Source organism: Kogia breviceps, chromosome 4 (assembly GCF_026419965.1).
Source record: "Kogia breviceps isolate mKogBre1 chromosome 4, mKogBre1 haplotype 1, whole genome shotgun sequence".
NCBI classification, from domain to species: domain Eukaryota; kingdom Metazoa; phylum Chordata; class Mammalia; order Artiodactyla; family Physeteridae; genus Kogia; species Kogia breviceps.
Genome location: NC_081313.1, coordinates 43674884 through 43693870, shown reverse-complemented (window position 1 = coordinate 43693870; position 18987 = coordinate 43674884). Strand labels below are relative to the sequence as shown.

The following is an 18987-nucleotide window of genomic DNA, read 5'->3' as shown; positions in this document are numbered from 1 at the left end:
CCAATTCTTAGGGACCCCCAGAACCTATGTCCCCTGTGGGCCCTGGTGGGCAGCCAGCTGGCTCTCTGGGAGACATCACTGGCTCTGCACAGCTCACTTCGTGATCAACTGTAGGCATGTTTTGCATACTCTGCTTTCATGTTTTCATGCTGTGTGCTTCATGACTTAGATATTTTTTTTAAAGGGAAAATTAAACCGTAAGCTAGTTTTAAAAGTGAATCTCTTAATAGATGTACATAAACGTCTTTAAAATATTTAAGAAATTAACTGGTTCATGAATATATGGTTTTGAAGTTATTTAAATTATAATTATAAATAGTTCTATGCATTTTAGTGGTTGAATTAAAATACTTTAAAAAAGAAAATATAGCACTTATTTTCAGATTAGTGGAGGGAAAAAACAATGACTGGGTGCCACTATGTGACATGGCATAAGTATTCATAACACAGGTAGCCCTGCAGCCAGAGTCTGTAATTTTATCAAAGCAGCACTGCCAGTAAGAGAACTTAGGGACCTGGGATTCGAACCCAGAACTAAGCCTCAATTTTCTCATCTGTAAGATGGTGGTAATGCAAACTTCATCCGACAGTTGTAGGAAAAAAACAACTGATAGAATATAGATACAATAGTAGGAATATCAAAGGATAACTGTATCTTGAACATTAATATATAAACATAATAGTGTTAGTAAATGTTTAGCAAAGGTTTCTCATTAGGTATGTGCTAAATAACATGAAGAATAAACCAAGTGGTCAACTGTTAATTTCAAGGAAACAAGCTAAAAATTATGTGAAGTTATTGATTGATTAATTGGAAATGTTTTCAAGACGAATCTTTATAGTAATGTAAAAGCTAAAAAGAAGTCTGCACTAAGGCACGTATTTGAGGAAGTTTTTAAAAAGTAAAATGATGCTGGAAAATGAAAACTAAGATGTTAATTGTTAGACTTTTGTTCATATGTTAATTATAGCTCTAGGTGTTTGATCCTGTTTTCTGGATACAGTTACAAAAAGCATTGGTTTTAATTTGGTACTGCTATTCTGATAATGTGCTTTATGAACATTAATGGCATCAAGGTTTATCTGAGGTTCAGCATTGTGGCATCTGCTGAGTTCATGTTTGTGTTCTGGCTTGAATAGGAAGGAAACATGCCTCTAGAAGATTTATTGGCATTCTATGGCTATGAACCTACAATTCCAGCAGTTGCAAATTCCAGTGCAAATAGCTCCCCAAGTGAACTTGCAGATGAACTACCAGATATGACACTAGACAAAGTAAGTACAAGCATGTAGAAAAAAATTCCAAATCTGTTACCATTGACAGTTTTTATTAGTTTATTTAATTTAAAGCATTTCATAATTCTGAATTGTAAACTTCGTATGGATGCATTGCTCTTATCATTTTGGTGACTGATTTGAATATTGTTTGGCTTTGATCTCACTACTTTAAAAGTAGTAATAGCTTCATAATACTTTGCATATTTGAGTATTCTTCCATAACTTTCTATCTTTCCTGTGTAGACATACTATATCTAAACTTAGATTTTGCCCTAACTTCTTTTGATCCTGTGGACACTTGAATGCATTGATTAATGAATCTCCCAGAAGTTTTCAAACCAATCTGGCTTAGGTATGGAGTGGTTGGAGAGAAGTTCTGTTTTCTTGGGCTCTGGGAGTGACAGAGGCCATAGCAGCCAAGGCCTCAGTGATATGTGTTTAACATAGGCTGGTTGTAGGGGAGGCCTAGTCCCTGCCAAGGAGAATTCAGTCATGGTCTCTGCTAACAGATCCCTGGGAAACTTTCCTCATCTTTCAGGTCTCAGGCAGGGAGAGGACTCCACATCTTCCTGTGAGTTATGTTGTTCCCACTTTTCAATTAAATGTGATGTTAATGTACCAAAAACCTTAATGACCATAGTCATTCAGCAAATATTGAGTGCCTACTATGTACCAGGCACAAGGATGACTATATACTTACATAAAAATTAATTCTGAACTGTTTCTTTTAAAATTATATTACTAATCGGAGTGGTGCATTAGTTGGACTTTTTTAACATCTTTATTGGAGTATAACTGTTTTACAACAGTGTGTTAGTTTCTCCTTTACAACAAAGTGAATCAGTTATACATATACATATGTTCCCATATCTCTTTCCTCTTGCATCTCCCTCCCACCCTCCCTACCCCACCCCTCTAGGTGGTCACAAAGCACAGAGGTGATCTCCCCGTGCTATGCGGCAGCTTCCCACTAGCTATCTAATTTACATTTGGTAGTGTATATATGTCCCTGCCACTCTCTCACTTCATCACATCTTACCCTTCCCCCTCCCCATATCCTCAAGTCCATGCTCTAGTAGGTCTGTGTTTTATTCCCGTCCTATCACTAATCTCTTCCTGACATTTTTTTTTCTTAGATTCCATATATATGTGTTAGCATACAGTATTTGTTTTTCTCCTTCTGACTTACTTCACTCTGTATGACAGACTCCAGGGCCATCCATCTCACTACAAATAACTCAGTTTCATTTCTTTTTATGGCTGAGTAATATTCCATTGTATATATGTGCCACATCTTCTTTATCCATTCATCTGTTGATGGACACTTAGGTTGCTTCCATGTCCTGGCCTGAGAAAATCATAATTCAAAGAGTCATGTACCAAAATGTTCATTGCAGCTCTATTTACATTAGTTGGACTTTTAACAAATTATCGGAAGAGTGGAGTTTGGAGACTTTTTTGTTTTCTTTTAGTTATTTAAGTTGGCAGAAAGTGAGCTTAATTTTTAACCACTTAGAAGTAAGATTATTTTTGTTGTAAATTCACTAAAAATTAGTCTACCGCTTCAGATAAGTTCTCTACATACCCACAAATTAAGCAAATTGTTTATTATATCATAAATGTATAATAGTATAGCATTAAATATTATATATAATTAACTAGTAAATATTATTAACTAATTATGTACGTGAATTATAGGAGAATTTCAAATGTACTCTTCTCAAAACTGAGACTTCAGTTAGTTCTTAATTGTATAATTGTATTATAATACCATAATGTTTATGAATAATGTTATAAAGACTTTTTTTTCAAAATTGATGGGATGTAATCATTTCTAACCCTAGCATTGCATTCCTATTCTTATAGGAGGAAATAGCAAAAGACCTATTGTCAGGTGACGATGAGGAAACTCAGTCTTCTGCCGATGATCTGACACCATCTGTGACTTCCCATGAAACTTCCGATTTCTTCCCTAGACCTTTACGATGTAAGAAATCCAATCATTACTGATTAGTAGTAGCACTGATACTGTAGCTTGAGTACATTTTGTTACATTCTGTAGTTATGTCAGAATATCTGAGTGTTTTACTTAATTGAAATAAAATACTATTATAATCTGAACAAGATTATAACCTTTTTTTATTGGGGGAGATGTAAACTAATATGCTCTTTAAAAACAAAAGCATTTGCTTGGTTTTGCAGGGCTGTTTTCTTTCCCAAGACTCACCTGTTACTATGGCAACCAATCTTAGTTCAGCCATGAAATTTTATAGACATTTTTTGGATTTCTGTTAAAAGGCTCTTACTCTCCTGGTAAACTACCATCAGTTTGAAAACTACCATCAGTTGCTCCAAAAGTATTTTTTATTTTTAGTGATTTATTTAATCCTTTTCTTTTAGTTCTTGGTGTTATCCCTTAATGTATTATCAGTAATATTTAAAAGGTCTTTGAACTGAAATAATTTGTTATATGCAGTCTTGCTTATTTCTCAGGTATTTTTGTGGTAGAAGAACTGTTCAGATAACAAGTTCTAATACACATACACATATGTGTGCAAAAAGATAATTTTCATGGACTCAATGTGCAGCTCTTTGTGTATGTCTCACTCTGGATTAATGTAATCAGTGTAATCTAGTGCTTTACCTTCTTTTTTTAAGGGGACCATAGTGGTTTTCCTCTTGCCTCTCCAAACTATATGACCGTACACCAGATAATTATAAGGATACTATGTACTTTCTTCGTGTTTTCAGTGTCTTGTTTTGACTAGTTTCAAAATGTGAGAATAGTACAAGAGGTTTAGTATATTTGTGCTGATCTCATTTATTCAACAAATCTTTATCATAAGTAAAATATAAAATATCAGGCACTCTTTCAAGTGCTGCAAAGATAGACAACAAACCCTTTATTAAAATTTAACTTTCTTTTAAGCAAATACTACGTGTGATGGAGATAAAGAATCAGAGGTTGAAGATGTTGAAACAGACAGTGGTAACTCACCTGAAGATTTGAGGAAGGTATGTTAAGTTACCATCATAATTTAGTAGACCATTTGGATTAAAGTAGCTTTTAAAAACACTTCTGAAATAATTTATGATAATTTTGCGAGATAACTTTAGATTTGTAGTAACTGATTAATGAATTGGAACATTTTTTTTTTCAATATTTATTTTTGTAATAAGTTGTTTTTACTTCTAAATTTTCCTGTAGGAAATAATGATTGGTTTACAATATCAAGCAGAGATTCCACCTTATCTTGGAGAGTATGCTGGTAATGAGAAAGGTAAGGAAGGCTTTTAATTTTGATAATATTTGGTAAGCCAAATTACTGCTCAGTATGTTTATTTAAATATCTGATTGTATGCTCATCCTGTGAGTATAAAGATAGATTTGGAGTCAGGGAAGAATTAGGCCTGACTTAGGAGTAATGTATCATGAGATTAATTAACCATGAGACTCAGAGAACTACCGCCCCCTTCCCCCCAACCCTGGCCCCTTACAGTGCTTCTTACTCAGTATGCTAAGCACCTGTTAAAATAATGGAGCTGCTCTTAAAGTGCAACTCTTTGGCCTACATCCCACTGCAGTGGAAGTTGGTAGCATCCTATCACCTGAGATAATGAGAACGTTAGGAATATAATCCTCTCGGGAAGAAACGCTTAAGGAAAAAAGAAGCTAGAAGAAATTCTCTTGCCCCAGCCCTGAAAGATAAGGTGGTAGAATGTAAAGATTCTGTTGCTTTTGTTATATAACCCTACTTAAGTGTAATCAGTTTTCCTCACATTTTTGGTAGATTCCAACTATAGCTGGTTCTGAAAATATGGAGGGGTGAGGTGGTGGGAAGTAAAAATCCAGGTACACTTTCCTAGCTGAACTTGGGAAACACGTAGATTTGGCCATGGGCAAAGTACATGCTCAGCAGCTGCTGGTCCTTTGATGAAACATAGCGGAGGTAATATTCTCTCAGTTCTATACCTTCAGAAAGGAACGTATACCTTCTCTATCTTTTGAGGGAATAAACAGACTATATTACCTATTTCAGTTTTGACCAAACTTTCTTTATGAAACTGGTTCCAGAAACTTACCTCAAAAGTCAGTCTTATTGCTTCACAGGCACACTTTATTTTTAACTTTCCTGCTCATTGGGAATAGAAATGCCTGCCTCATACAGTTGTGAATGTAAAGCACTTACCACGGTCTCTGCTGCATAGTGAGCTCTCAGTAAATTACTTTTATTCGCTATATTTAGTAGTTATTTTACAATTGAAGGATGGATTGCAGTTGAAGCAATGGGGTAAATACTTGGGCTATCTGTATGACTTTATTGTGTGAAGTAGAAACCTTCAGTATGGCAACAGTGTTTGCGTTAATAAAATATACGGTTTGTTTTAGTGTCATTTCGCTTATTAAATATCAGCTTCTCTAAGAGGTGGAAAGTTTACTTATCTTACTGTTTATCATTTTTTTCCATTTTTAATTAGTCTGCTTCCTTCTTATTTTATTTTTTTGCTTCCTTTTTAAAATAAAAATTTACCTTTTGGGAAGAAATCAGTAAAGGTAAAATATATCTTTCCTAGGTATTTCAGTATTGGCAGATATTTTGAGTATTACTTATTTTTGTTTGTTTTAATTTGTCTGCAATTTTTAACCTGTAGACATTTTCATAGAGCCATTTAGGGAGTTTAAGAGAAAATTGCAATAAGGTTATTAAAGAATTTACACAGGTTATTTTTACCCCCTCATTAGAAGAATATAAGACACCACTACCAGGTTTTATATTAGACTACTAGTCATAGAAAGCCTTCTAACTTGTTAGTAAATCCAATCACCAAAAAAGCTACTTGCTCTACTGGCTGGAATACTTGGATCTTAATAAAGTTAAAAAAAAATTGTTCTAAACCTTTACTAATGAAAGACTCAGCTTGCCAGACAGTCAGATTACTGATGTCCTCAAAGTTAGTTACTTGTGTAGGAAGAGGAAAAACAGTTTTGTATACAACTTTAAGTGTGTTCACTACTTTTAATGTGTTGATGGGATTTTCTTTATCAGTGTATGAAAATGAAGACCAATTACTTTGGCGTCCTGGTGTGGTTTTGGAGAGCAAAGTTAAGGAGTACCTCGTTGAGACCTCATTAAGAACTGGAAACGAAAAAATAATGGATAGGATTTCTGCAGGAACACACACAAGGGACAATGAACAGGTATACATCAACTTTTGTTGAAACAGCAGCTAACCAATATAGTATCTTCTTGATTTTCTTATATTTGATTCAAATATTTCTTACATATGAACTGGCTATCTCTTTCTGATTTTTAAAACTTGGAAAATACTGGTTTAAAAAAAAATCCCAAGACCTAATGATAACTGTTATATTGTTTCATGTCTTCTTCTGGCCTTTTTTTCTGTATACACACGTATATTTTACTTTACTTACCATGTTATATCCTTTTAATCACTTAGTCTTATTTTCTTTGCCATTGAGATGTCTTTAATACTTCATTCTTGATGTCTGTATGTTCCATTGTTTATTTAAACATTCTCTGTGGTCAGACTTTTAGATTTTATGTTAAAGTTATTTTTTGGATTATTCTTGAGCTTTATTCAGGATGTGATTAAAGTTTATGTCTATTAAGAGTGTATAATTTTGCTTTAGGAGCATTCATTAAATACTGTGTGCTTGTAGATGGAGGACGCTCCTGATGGTGTGTGGGTTAGGGGTGGAAGTATTGCCTGTTAGGGTTTTTTCTCTCTGACGTTGTTTGCCCCTCTCATATACCTTTTCACTCTATCTCCAGCCTAGCTAATCCTAACTAATGAGTGCCTAGAGATAGGTGGACTCAAACTTGTATTTCCGAATAACAGAGAGAAGTCAAAGTAGCTGAACTTCAAAGTAGTTTTGTCAGCCGTCAAAGAGAAATCCCATTGGCTTTTTTCTACTGATGTTCCATTAAAACTATAAATTAATTTTGGAAGAATTAGTACCTTTAAAACATAAAACCTACTTCAAGAACATGTTCTGATTCTCTGTGTATTTGACTTTTTTTTAATCACTCAAATGTTTTTGCTTGTTTAAATATCACATGCATCTAATTAATTCCTCATTATTTTTAAATACAGTAGTTAGCACTGCTGTAAATGGGATCACTATTATATTTGTATATTGTTGATTTAGAGAAATATAAATTAAAAAATTTTTTTCTCAAGCTACTGAAACTATTTAATTTAGTATAATGATTTTTCAGTTGTTTCTCTTAGGTTTTCTAGTTTTAAAGTCATTACTGAATTATACGTTTGTTCCTTCCTTACCATTATTATATCTCTTATTCCTAGAATATGTCTTACTGCATTAGCCATAACTCTCAGAGACTTTTGGTAGTTACAGTGGTTTGAGGCCTGCTTTTGATGGAAGATAATACATGTAAGGTTTTTACATTAAGAATAATACCAGCCTTGGGACTTCCCTGGCAGTCCAGCGGTTAAGACTCCGCCTGCCAATGCAGGGGGCACGGGTTCAATCCCTGGTGAGGGAACTAAGATCCCACATGCCACGGGGTGTGGCCAAAAATTTTTTAAAAAGAATAATACCAGCCTTGGTTTGATATAGGCTGTCTTTCTTACAGTAAGGTAGTATCCATCTACTTAATAACTGTTACAGGTTTTGTCTTTTTAAAAATAGAAATGGGTACTGATTTATCTGAAGCTTTTTTAGCAGCTGTTGAGATTGTTTTTAATGATTGATTATTAATGTATTGATTATTAACCTATTGATGTATTAATAGGTTTACTAATATCCTTGCCTTTCTTGAAACTTACTTGGGAAGGTGGATTATTATTTAACTTTCAGTTGAGTTCTGTCTGCTGCTATTTAGTATATCATAATTCCAAACAGATTTAATGGGAAGAAATTCTAATTTTTAAAAAATGATATCTTCCATAGTAGATGGAAATAACTATAAACTCCAGTCACTGAAATATCCATCCTTCTATTCCAGGCCTGCTGCTATTCTCTTTTATTAAAACTCTAAAAGGCAGGCAGAAGGTGCTATCAAGAGAGAAGACCATAATTTTTTACTTTTCCCGACTAGAAATAGTCATTTAAAATAGGGATAGTCTCCCAGCTCAGAAGGCCTGGCAATAAAAAAAAAAAGTGAGGAATGATACTGGGAGATGACTTCTGAGAGGTAGAATCAGAATGAACAGACTCTTCGGATACCAGAGTCAATCTAAGGATAGTTATGTAGATTAAATGTCTGGGCAAATATACGCTTCAAATGTCCTGAGATCAGAGAGCACTTCAGCTAGTATTTGTCAGGACTCTTACAATATACCTGTTTTTGTTTGTTTGTTTGTTTTTGGTTGTTTTTTTTTTCAAGTATGAACTTTTGGTAAGTTTTATTGAATAGTTTTTTTTCCCTTGCCCTAAGGCATTATATGAACTTCTCAAGTGTAACCATAATATAAAGGAAGCAATTGAAAGGTACTGCTGCAACGGAAAGGCCTCTCAAGGTAAGAAACACTTGGGATCAAGAGAGGGAAATGATAGGGGATGGTCATTTGGGGATCAGAATAAGCAAAGTATAAAGGACGGAGCAATCCTATAACACTTTTGTATAAGATCTATTTTCATCTTCATAGCAAATAATTTTTTCCTTTTCTTGCCCTCTATTTTTAGACGTACCAGAGATTGTTCAAATACAAATTAGTTACCCCCCTGTCACCTCCAGAACAAAGCAGACCCCAGAGATGACAATATATCCAAAGTAATTAATAAGAATGATTTTATGATTTCATTGGGGGAAAAAAGTTGTTTTTTCTTTTTCTTAAACCAGACAGGAAATGAAAAGGAGATTAAAGATTTAAAAAAAGAAACATGTATAATATATTCCATTCAATTTATTGCAAGAAGTGTATGTTTAGTAATCATGTAATAACATTTTTGTAGTGCTTAGGTTTTGGTTTGTGTGTGTCAAGGAAAATGGTTAACTTTAATTTCAGTATTTTTGTCATTATATAAATCAATTGCATGCACCATAGCTTTCATTAAGTATATGTAGAGTGAAATAATGCTTACTAATATTATATAAATGACTTGGAAAAATATAAAAGCTGGAAACAGTACATTTAAACTTTGTAGGTGAGATAGTCTGTTGAAATGTTTCCTTGTAAAAGCAGCTTCTTTGAAAAAATTACTTTAACCTCTCAAAACTCTGAACAAAGTTTTCACCTTTGTGGTTGGCTACTCTTAATGGCTTTGGGGACCTGGTCCCCATTGTGAGGCACTTCAGGTCTCCTCTGCCCCAAGTGGATTTGATTCATCAACATTGACATCTGCCAGGAAGTTGAATGGGATTTAGTCTTTTGAGAGCATGGGCTGTTTTTTATTCCCTTTATATTCCTATAGTGTAGCACTCTGCAAACTGACTCTAAATAAATATGTCTGACTCTAAATAAATATGTGTTGATTATTTATGGTCTCCAATTAAAGAGCTTATGGTTTTGACATAAGACCAAAGTAAGGCTTTTTTTTCTATAAAGAAAATAACCTTTTTTTCCCCTAATTAAAAAACATGCTCATTGCTTAAAAAAATCAGAAAAACACTGTGCATGAATTATAGAAAAAAATATAAAATTCTTGTCTCATCACGCAGAGGGGAAAAAACAGTTGTTTATATTTTGATATTCTAGATTTTTTTAGTTAAGATTACTAACTAAAATCTCCACATAAAGAACTTGTGTGTGTGTGTGTGTGTGTGTAGAAGTTTATAGCCTTTTTATTAGGAAAACATACTGAAAGTAAATCAGTCATTTATATATATATAAGAGTTTTGAGGCCAATTTATTTTGTTTTAAAATTTCTTTAGAAGGAATGACTGCATGGACAGAAGAAGAATGCCGGAGCTTTGAACATGCACTCATGCTTTTTGGAAAAGATTTTCATCTTATACAGAAGAATAAGGTAAGTTAGGCAAATTAATATAGAGAAATTGCTTAATAATTACAGTGAATATAAGCAACGAATTTATGAGCCTCTTGGGTAGGGAAAAAAAGCTATAACTTGTTAATGTTCCCCTGCTATTAACATTTCTGTTACTTTCTAATCAATTTTTCTGTAAACCCAAAACTGCTCTGAAATATAAAATCTAGTTTAAAAAGCAATAGGTGGGGCTTCCTGGTGGTTCAGTGGTTAAGAATCCGCCTGCCAATGCGGGGGACATGGGTTCGAGCCCTGGTCTGGGAAGATACCACAAGAGCAACTAAGCCTGTGCGCCACAACTACTGAGCCTGCGCTCTAGAGCCCACGCGCCACAACTGCTGAGCCCATGTGCCCCAACTGCTGAAGCCTGCGCACCTACAGCCCATGCTCCACAAGAGAAGCCACTGCAATGAGAAGTCTGCGCACTGCAAGGAAGAGTAGCTCCCGCTCACCGCAACGAGAGAAAGCCTGCATGCAGCAACGAAGACCCAATGCAGCCAAAAACAAATAAATATAATAAATAAATTTAAAATTTAAAAAAAGCAATAGGCATAGAATATTGACCTATCCACCTAAATATTTTAGAATCCTATGTTCCTTAGGACAAAAAGAAAGAATAAGCAAAGCATATTTTAATGAGATTTAATTATCCCAAACTGTTAGAATATACACACACTTTTTAATAATAGACTTTATTTTTAGAGCAGTTTTAGGTTCACAGCAGAATTGAGGAGAAAGTATGGAGAGTTCCCATGTACTTCCTGCTCCCACCCACACACGGCTTCCCTGCACCAGCCCCCCCCACCAGAGTGGTGCATTTGTTACAACTGGTAAATCTACTTTGCCATGTTTTTATCCCCCAATGTTCATAGTTTACAGTAGGTTCACTCTTTGTGTTGTTATAACGACACCTATCCACCATTGTAGTATCATACAGAATAGTTTCACTGATCAAAAAATCCCTTGTTATATAATTGGAATCGTACAGTATGTAGCCTTTGGAGATTGGCTTCTTGACTTAGTAATATGCATTTAAGTTTCCTCCATGTTTTTTTGTGGCTCATTTCTCTCTCTCTTTTTTTTTAAAAAAATATTTATTTATTTATTTGGCTATATTGGTCTTAGTTGCGGCACACGATATCTTTAGTTGCGGCATGTGAACTTCTAGTTGCAGCAGGTGGGATCTAATTCCCTGACCAGGGACCGAACCTGGGCCCCCTGCGTTGGGAGCATGGAGTCTTAGTGTGGCTCATTTCTTTTTATCACTGAATAATATTCCATTGTATGGATGTACCAATTTGTTTATCCATTCACCTTTTGGAGGACATCTTGGTTGCTTTCAAGTTTTAGCAGTCACGAGTAAAGCAGCTATAAGCATCAATGTGCAGCGGTTTTTTTGGACATAAGTTTTCAACTCCTTTGGGTAAATACCAGTAAGTGTGATTGTTGGATGATATGGTAAGAGTATGGATATTTGTTGTTGTTGTTGTTTTGGGTTTTTTTTTAAACATCTTTATTGGAGTATAATGCTTTACATTGGTTTTTTGTTTTTTTTTTTCTTTTTCTTTAAGCAAGTATGGATAGTTCTGTAAGAAACCGCCAAACTGTCTTCCAAAGTGGCTGTGCCATTTTGCATTCCTACCAACAATGAATGAGAGAGTTCCTGTTGCTCCACATCCTTGCCAGTATCTGGTGGTGTCATTGTTTTGGATTTTGGCTATTCTAAAATGTGTAGTGGTATCTTGTTTTAATTTGCATTTCCCTGATGACATATGTGGGTCATTTTTTCATATGCTTATTCGCCATCTATATATCTTCTTCAGTGAGGTGTCTGTTAGGGTCTTTAGCACATTTTTTAATTGGGTGGTTTGTTTTCTTGTTGTTGAATTGCAAGTGTCCTTTATATATTTTGGATAACAGTCCAAAAAAATATGTGTGATTTTTGAATATTTTCTCCCAGTCTTTGGCTTGTCTTTTCATTCCCTTAACAGTGTCTTTTGCAGAGTAGAAGTTTTTAATTTTAATTAGTCCAACTTATCAATTTTTCTTTCACAGATTGTGCTTGTATTGTTGTTCCTAAAAAGTCATCACTATCCCTAATGTCATCTAGGTTTTCTCGTGTGTTCTCTTCTAGGAGCTTTTACAGTTTTGTAGTGTACTTTTAGGTCTTATAATCCATTTTGAGTTTTTGTGAAAGGTGGATATAGATGTCCACTTGTTCTAGCGCTGTTTGTTGAAAAGATGATCCTTCCTTCACTGAATTGCCTTTGCTCCTTTGTCAAACATTAGTTGACTATATTTGTGTGAGTCTGTTTCTGGGCTCTCTATTGTGTTCCATTAATGTATTTGTTTATTTTTTCACCAGTACCACACTATCTTGATTATGATAGCTTAATAGCAAGTCTTGAAGTTGGGTAGTATCTATCCTCCGACTTTGTTCTTCTCCTTCAATATTGTGTTGGCTATTCTGGGTCTTTTGCCTTTGCATATAAACTTTAGAATTAATTTGTCAGTATTTACAAAATAACTTGCTGGAATTTTTGTATGTATGAAAACCTATTGTTTCTCAAAGATGAGATTAAGTGTTTAATTTATTGAAAGATAAAACAGTTGCCCTTTTAAATCAAAATAAAACCTCAGTTTTGCAATAACTTATGAAATATATCCATTTATTTCACAAATAAGCTCTATCATTTACCAGATATTATTTTAAGCTCTAGAGATACATCAGTGAATAAGACAGGAAAGGTCTCTCTGTTCCCAAGAAGTCTGTACTCTTTTTGAAGACTTATGGCTAATGTGTTTATTGAAAGGTATACCTTATTTCTTGGTTTAAAAAGCTAGTTCCTATATTATGATCTTGTATCACAACATGCTCACTATTCAGGATAGAGATTCTGAAACTTCCTTATTGGGTACTGATTAAGCAGAGGAGAAAGTGTTCATTGGGTAAAGATACAGAATTTTGTCTGTACATCTGAACTCATACCTTTAGCTATATATAGTTAGAAGAGCCCTAGTCTGCATGTGGAGCCAAGTTGAACGAGGCTCCGATTTTATTGTTGTTGTTGTTCTTACCAAACTCTGTTGGCGCTAAGAGCCAAATGCATGTTAAAGGAAAAAATTTTGCCATATCTGGCAATCATCTTAAATTCCAGATGCGGTAGAGTACTGATCCCTTTGCAAACGGTTCTTAATCTCTCTTGGGCCATGGAACCCTTTGATAATCTGATGAAGCTGCACCCTTCTCCCCAGAAAAGTGTACCTGCATGAAATTTTGGGAATTAATAGATCCCAATGAAGTTCATTCATGGATCCCTCAGGGTTAAGAAGGACCCCTGCTACAGTCAGAATCACAGTGAAAGTTCAGTGAAGAAAAGTAAAGGATGTCACTGTTTTAAGATTTTCAGTAAAGGTGTAAGATAATTTCTGGATATGCATTTATTATTTATTATTACATTCTGATTTAAATAAAAAGCCTTGGGCTTTTGAAGGCAGCCTCATTATTAAATAGTGTAAATGTAACGACAGTTCACTAATTAAAAGTTCAGAATTTCATAATTGGGAAGATAGAAAATAAGACCTTTGGGTTGTAAAAAAAATAGTTATTAAAAAATGCATAGAATATGTTGATTTTTTTTTAATGCAACTTTTTTTGTTAGGTGAGAACTAGAACAGTTGCTGAATGTGTAGCATTCTACTATATGTGGAAGAAATCTGAACGTTATGATTACTTTGCTCAACAGACAAGATTTGGAAAGAAACGATATAACCATCACCCTGGAGTTACGTAAGTACTGTGGGATTGACTTCCGGGATTTTTGTTTTTAACTGTGATATGCAGTCATAAAATTATTGGGGTGCGTTTTTTAGGGACTATATGGATCGTTTGGTAGATGAAACAGAAGCTCTGGGTGGGACAGTAAATTCTTCAGCCTTAACATCTAACCGACCTGAGCCTGTTCCTGATCAACAGCTGAACATTCTCAACTCTTTCACTGCCAGTGACTTGACAGGTAACATGAGCATCTTTTTGAATTTTTTACCATAGCTTGGGGCAGACTTATATCCTCTCTGTGGCATGACGTCAGACCGCTTACTCAAACCATTTTCCGTCTCTTTTTTAGCTTTGACCAGCAGTGTAGCGACCGTCTGCGATCCAGCGGATGTGAGTTGTTTGGATGATAGCTTTCCTCCACTGGGCAGCACGCCCCGGGGACAAGTCAATCATGTGCCTGTTGGAACAGAGGAGTTACTCACGCTGCCCAGCAATGGGGAAAGTGATTGTTTTAACTTATTTGAGACTGGATTTTATCACTCAGAGCTAAACCCCATGAACATGTGCAGTGAAGAGTCAGAAAGAGCAGCAAAGAGATTGAAAATGGGCATTGCTGTTCCTGAATCCTTTATGAATGAGGTTTCTGCAAATAATTTGGGTGTGGACTTTGAAAATCACACACATCATATCACCAGTGCCAAAATGGCCGTGTCTGTGGCTGACTTTGGCAGTCTGTCTGCCAACGAGACCAATGGTTTCATCAGTGCCCACGCTCTGCATCAGCATGCCGCCCTTCATTCTGAGTGACATGAGTGAGGGGCCCAGAAACAGTGGGTGTGCAGTACCAGTACCAGGAAAGTATCAGGTTTGCTTAGTCTTTCACTGGAAGTTTGAACTTTTTTCACTATGACATCAGTGATGTCAGTATGTATAGAACTATATCTTGATTTATCAAGAGTATTTTCATTTTCAATCCATAAATGTGGAAATGAACTATGATCAGCAGAGTTGGGAACTAAGATTGAACTCTGTGGTGCAGCTTTAAGCTCTGCTTATCTCTTCCTCATCCCCAATACCTCTTCCCCACTTCCTTCTTTTTCTATTTTTTTCTGTTCCCCACTGCCCTCACTCCCAATTTTAAAACCTGTAGACAGAGGCCACCAGCTCAAAACCAGCACAGATGTTCTGAACTGAATGGAGTGGCTTCTATTCATGTAAATTCCTTTTGCCGTAATGGATGCAGTGGAATAACAATGTTTACAGGTACCGATCCCGATCCCTGCTCAATGTAGCATTTTTTGGTTTTATTTTCTTAATTAAATAAAAGCAGGGGTAGGTTTCTTTAAACTGCACAAACATGCAAGGATTTTTTTAAAAATGGAAACTTCTCTCATGTTGTTCAACTAGAGCACTTCAGTTTACAAAACAGCAAGTCCATCTTTATGGAAGCCAGCACGAGGAACTGCGTGCAGATTATGAAGACGCTTGCTTGGATCCTGTTTCAGAATTCCAGACCAGGGCTACCTTACACAGAATTGGTCATTTTACTGCCGGAAGATTTCTGTGTAACTTCATTTATTGGCTAAAAATTTGGCATTTGAAGGTGTGGTATTTAGATGGGGTTTTGTCCACCATTATCAAGATTGTAATCATAAAAATCATACCAGTCATTGATGATTTAGTTTATCCTGAGGCAGTTGACTTGCAGGGCACAGTCTACAAAGCCTAGGATGTTGCCACTCATTGGTTTACATTTTGGGACACCTCTTAAGTTTTTTTATAGCGGTGCAGTTCAAAGTGTTAATATTTAGGAGGGATTTTTAGATTTTTAGACATAAAATGCAGTAGAACCTTGAAGTATATTTAAACTTTTCTGTTCAGCTTGAACAGTTACTGGCAAGAAAAATGTGAGTTCCTGTCTGAAATAGAATGGTACGTTACCACTTTAAGTTTTAAAAAGTGATTGACGTTCAGTTGCATCTCAAACTCAGTTTTATTTTTATTCCAAACATTGTGAATGAGAAGCCATTGTCATAAACTTAGGCCATTTTTGCTGTATAGACATGCATCTTTAAGTTATAAGGTGAATTCAAACAATATGTAATGCAGTATTAGGATGTGATAAGCTTTGCTTTTATAGTTCAGTTAAAACACAGAATTTTACTTTTTTTTTTTTTTTGCACTGTCAATTAAATTTTTCAATTTCTACTAGTTGTCTTGCTTTGCAGAAACTTAAATGTTTGGCTACATTGCTGATATTTGTAAGTATAAGTCGCTTCAAGGTTGTGCTGATGAATAGATAGAATGTAGTTACCTTAGTAGTGATGGAAAGGGAGGGTATTTATTATACAAACTGTGAACTGCAATGACATCCTGAGTTTTGGATGATGTGTATTCTTTTCTTTGCAGCATTTTAATGAAGATTGCTTTGAAGTGTTTACGCATTAGCACATTTACTATAAAAGTTAGTTTAGCACAGTGGACGAAAAGTAGTTAAATTAATAACTTAAAGTCAGTCTCTAATTTATACATCTAAAGTCTAGCATTCCTGTATGCATACAGAAAATAATGGGTAGCCTGGGTTCTATGTTGCTTTCAGATATTTTTTTCCAAGTTGTCAGCTTCTTATTGCTGTGGTGTTGTGCTAAACTTTGAACCTAATTTCTTTTGTTAAAAATGAATACACCTATAATTTAGTAAGATACTGGCCATAATCTTCCATTGTTATAACTTTAATTTTTACTCTGGGTTTACAGTGGCTGGTCTGTATAAAATAATTTACACAAAGATGACTGAATGCTAATACCAGTTGCACTTAAATGAACATGCCCATTCTCAGTAGCTGATGCAGTAATATATTCAGTTTATCTATGCATTGCTGGGATCTTGATATAAGATGGAAACAGTGTTTCTTATCTAAAGTTTTGATTATCAGCAAGTTGAATGGACACTTTAGTTATTTAAATAAAGATTTTTGACCAAAATCCAGAAATGATATGAGAGAAAAATAACTTCCAGCTAGTTTAATAGATTTTTAAACGCCAATCTGATTTTAGCCTCTTAGAGAGCGCTAACTAGCTGGTAACGTTTACTTTTAATTCCTTGTTAAAATGAGGCAATAATTTGCAAGATTTTTGTATATATATGTAAAGTCTTCATCTCTTTTTAGATCTAATTCAATATTTTCTGACTGCTTCCTCCATGTATAATACCATTATTGTGCATGCTTGATGTGACATTCATAAATTGTACCACTATGACTTTATTCATGTAAAATAGCTATTTATTGAATTTCCTTTTAAGTCTGGATTTACTGGGTTTTTTTTCCTCTCCGTTTAAGCATCTTAACAGAGAATTTGTTACTGTTTATTAGAAGAATTGCGTTTGAGAGCATGAAAATAACTGATTTGCAGTCATACGAAGAAACAATAATGCCTTTATTATCAAGTGTTAAGCACAATTCTTATAACAAACTGTGATAAATTCTTTTTTCTTTTTCCTTTGCCATATTATTTTTGTATGAACAAACCAAAAATCCATGGTGAGCAGTTGCAGTGTTGGCTGATGTGTCTTTTATGTACAGGGGGTTTGAAGAGGACAGCGGATGCATTTAGAAGTGAAACTGGTGCTGTGATTATAGCAATACTTTACTTTTGTTAGTTGTACTCCACTTTTTCATGCTAGCTTTTTCAGTGTTTAGTTTTCCTCTTGTCATGGTCAACTGCTGAATTTACTTGAAGGATGTAGAATACTGTTTAAACAATACTAAAGTGTGTACAATTAGGTCAAAGAATTGTGCAATTGTTTCCTTTTTAATTTTTACAATTGAGGGTGATAATATTTGAGAACATCAGATCTAATAGAGCATAGTGATACTGTTTAATTTAACCAAAGTCTCTAGTGAATACTTCAACTTTGAATGTAAACCAACAAATAAACCTGACCACCAAGGAGATTGTTTGCCCAGAGTTTCAAAGCACATTGTCTACAAATGGAAATTGAAATAATTTATAAAAATATTGACATTACTATGTTTTTTAAAAAGTTCTTAATTTTTTCACTAAAAGGAGGAAACTATTAGTTTTATTGTTAAATATGGTAGATATTAAAACTCCTCTTAGATGACCAGTGATTCCAATTGTCCCAGTTTGAAATAAGTACGCTGTGAGTATGAGATTGATTAGTGACAATCAGAACAAGTTTTAGTATCAGATGTTCAAGAGGAAGTTGCTATTGTTGCATTGATTTTAATATTTGTACATAAACACTGATTTTTTTGAGCATTATTTTGTATTTGTTGTACTTTAATACCTGGTGTACAGTTCCAGAAATAAAAATCTGGAAATCTTTTTTTTTCTTGGTTCGTGTGAGTATTTGCCACAAATAGATTTTTATTTAATAATTCTTAAGCTATAACACATGGGTAGATATTTAACAACTGTTAAGTTGGTTTTAGATGTAGTAAGTAAGATATTTGATAGGTAAGTAATAAAATTGGTAGGTAAAGTAAGTTTTCTTTAACTCCTCTAAAATAAATTTCCATCTATAATAAAATTCTAGCTATCCCAAAGCGAGGACCAAAGCGAGGACTGTACGTACTTTTAGTTTCATTCAGGAAGTATTTATTGAATGTCTTTTATGTTTCAGACAAGGTTCTCAGTAACTGTTGTCATTTAGGAAGACATGAGATCTGAAATTTGATCAGATGTTATTATTTGACAATGTATTTATAGTAAACTAGTCTTCCTTATCATAATATTCATAGTTTAGTGGACTCTAGAAATATCTTCCCTAAGTCTTCATCTTTTCAAGCTAAATATCTCACCTTAGCCTAATTTCACAAGTTTGTCCCCATATTTCACTTGCTCTGACCAGAGCTTTCTCCCTCTAGTTCCATTCTTAATATGCAGTGATCAGATTGCACATAATGTCCAGATTTTGTACATGGACAAGAGGA

General features: G+C 34.6%; 1 protein-coding gene across 2 annotated transcripts in view; it reads left to right on the top strand.

The window, feature by feature from the left end:
* Positions 1–18383, top strand: part of MIER3 (MIER family member 3) — a 30687-nt gene extending 12304 nt beyond the window's left edge. The window contains exons 4-13 of one of the 2 annotated variants that reach the window (XM_067030995.1): positions 1141–1275; positions 3145–3265; positions 4208–4293; positions 4487–4559; positions 6327–6478; positions 8703–8784; positions 10140–10234; positions 13915–14042; positions 14126–14268; positions 14380–18383. In XM_067030995.1, the coding sequence (XP_066887096.1) occupies positions 1141–1275; positions 3145–3265; positions 4208–4293; positions 4487–4559; positions 6327–6478; positions 8703–8784; positions 10140–10234; positions 13915–14042; positions 14126–14268; positions 14380–14837 (1473 nt within the window). In that variant the 3' untranslated portion in view covers positions 14838–18383. The remainder of the gene's footprint in view (positions 1–1140; positions 1276–3144; positions 3266–4207; positions 4294–4486; positions 4560–6326; positions 6479–8702; positions 8785–10139; positions 10235–13914; positions 14043–14125; positions 14269–14379) is intronic. The other variant, XM_059061130.2, reaches the window with a different exon arrangement.
* Positions 18384–18987: the final 604 nt, after the last annotated feature.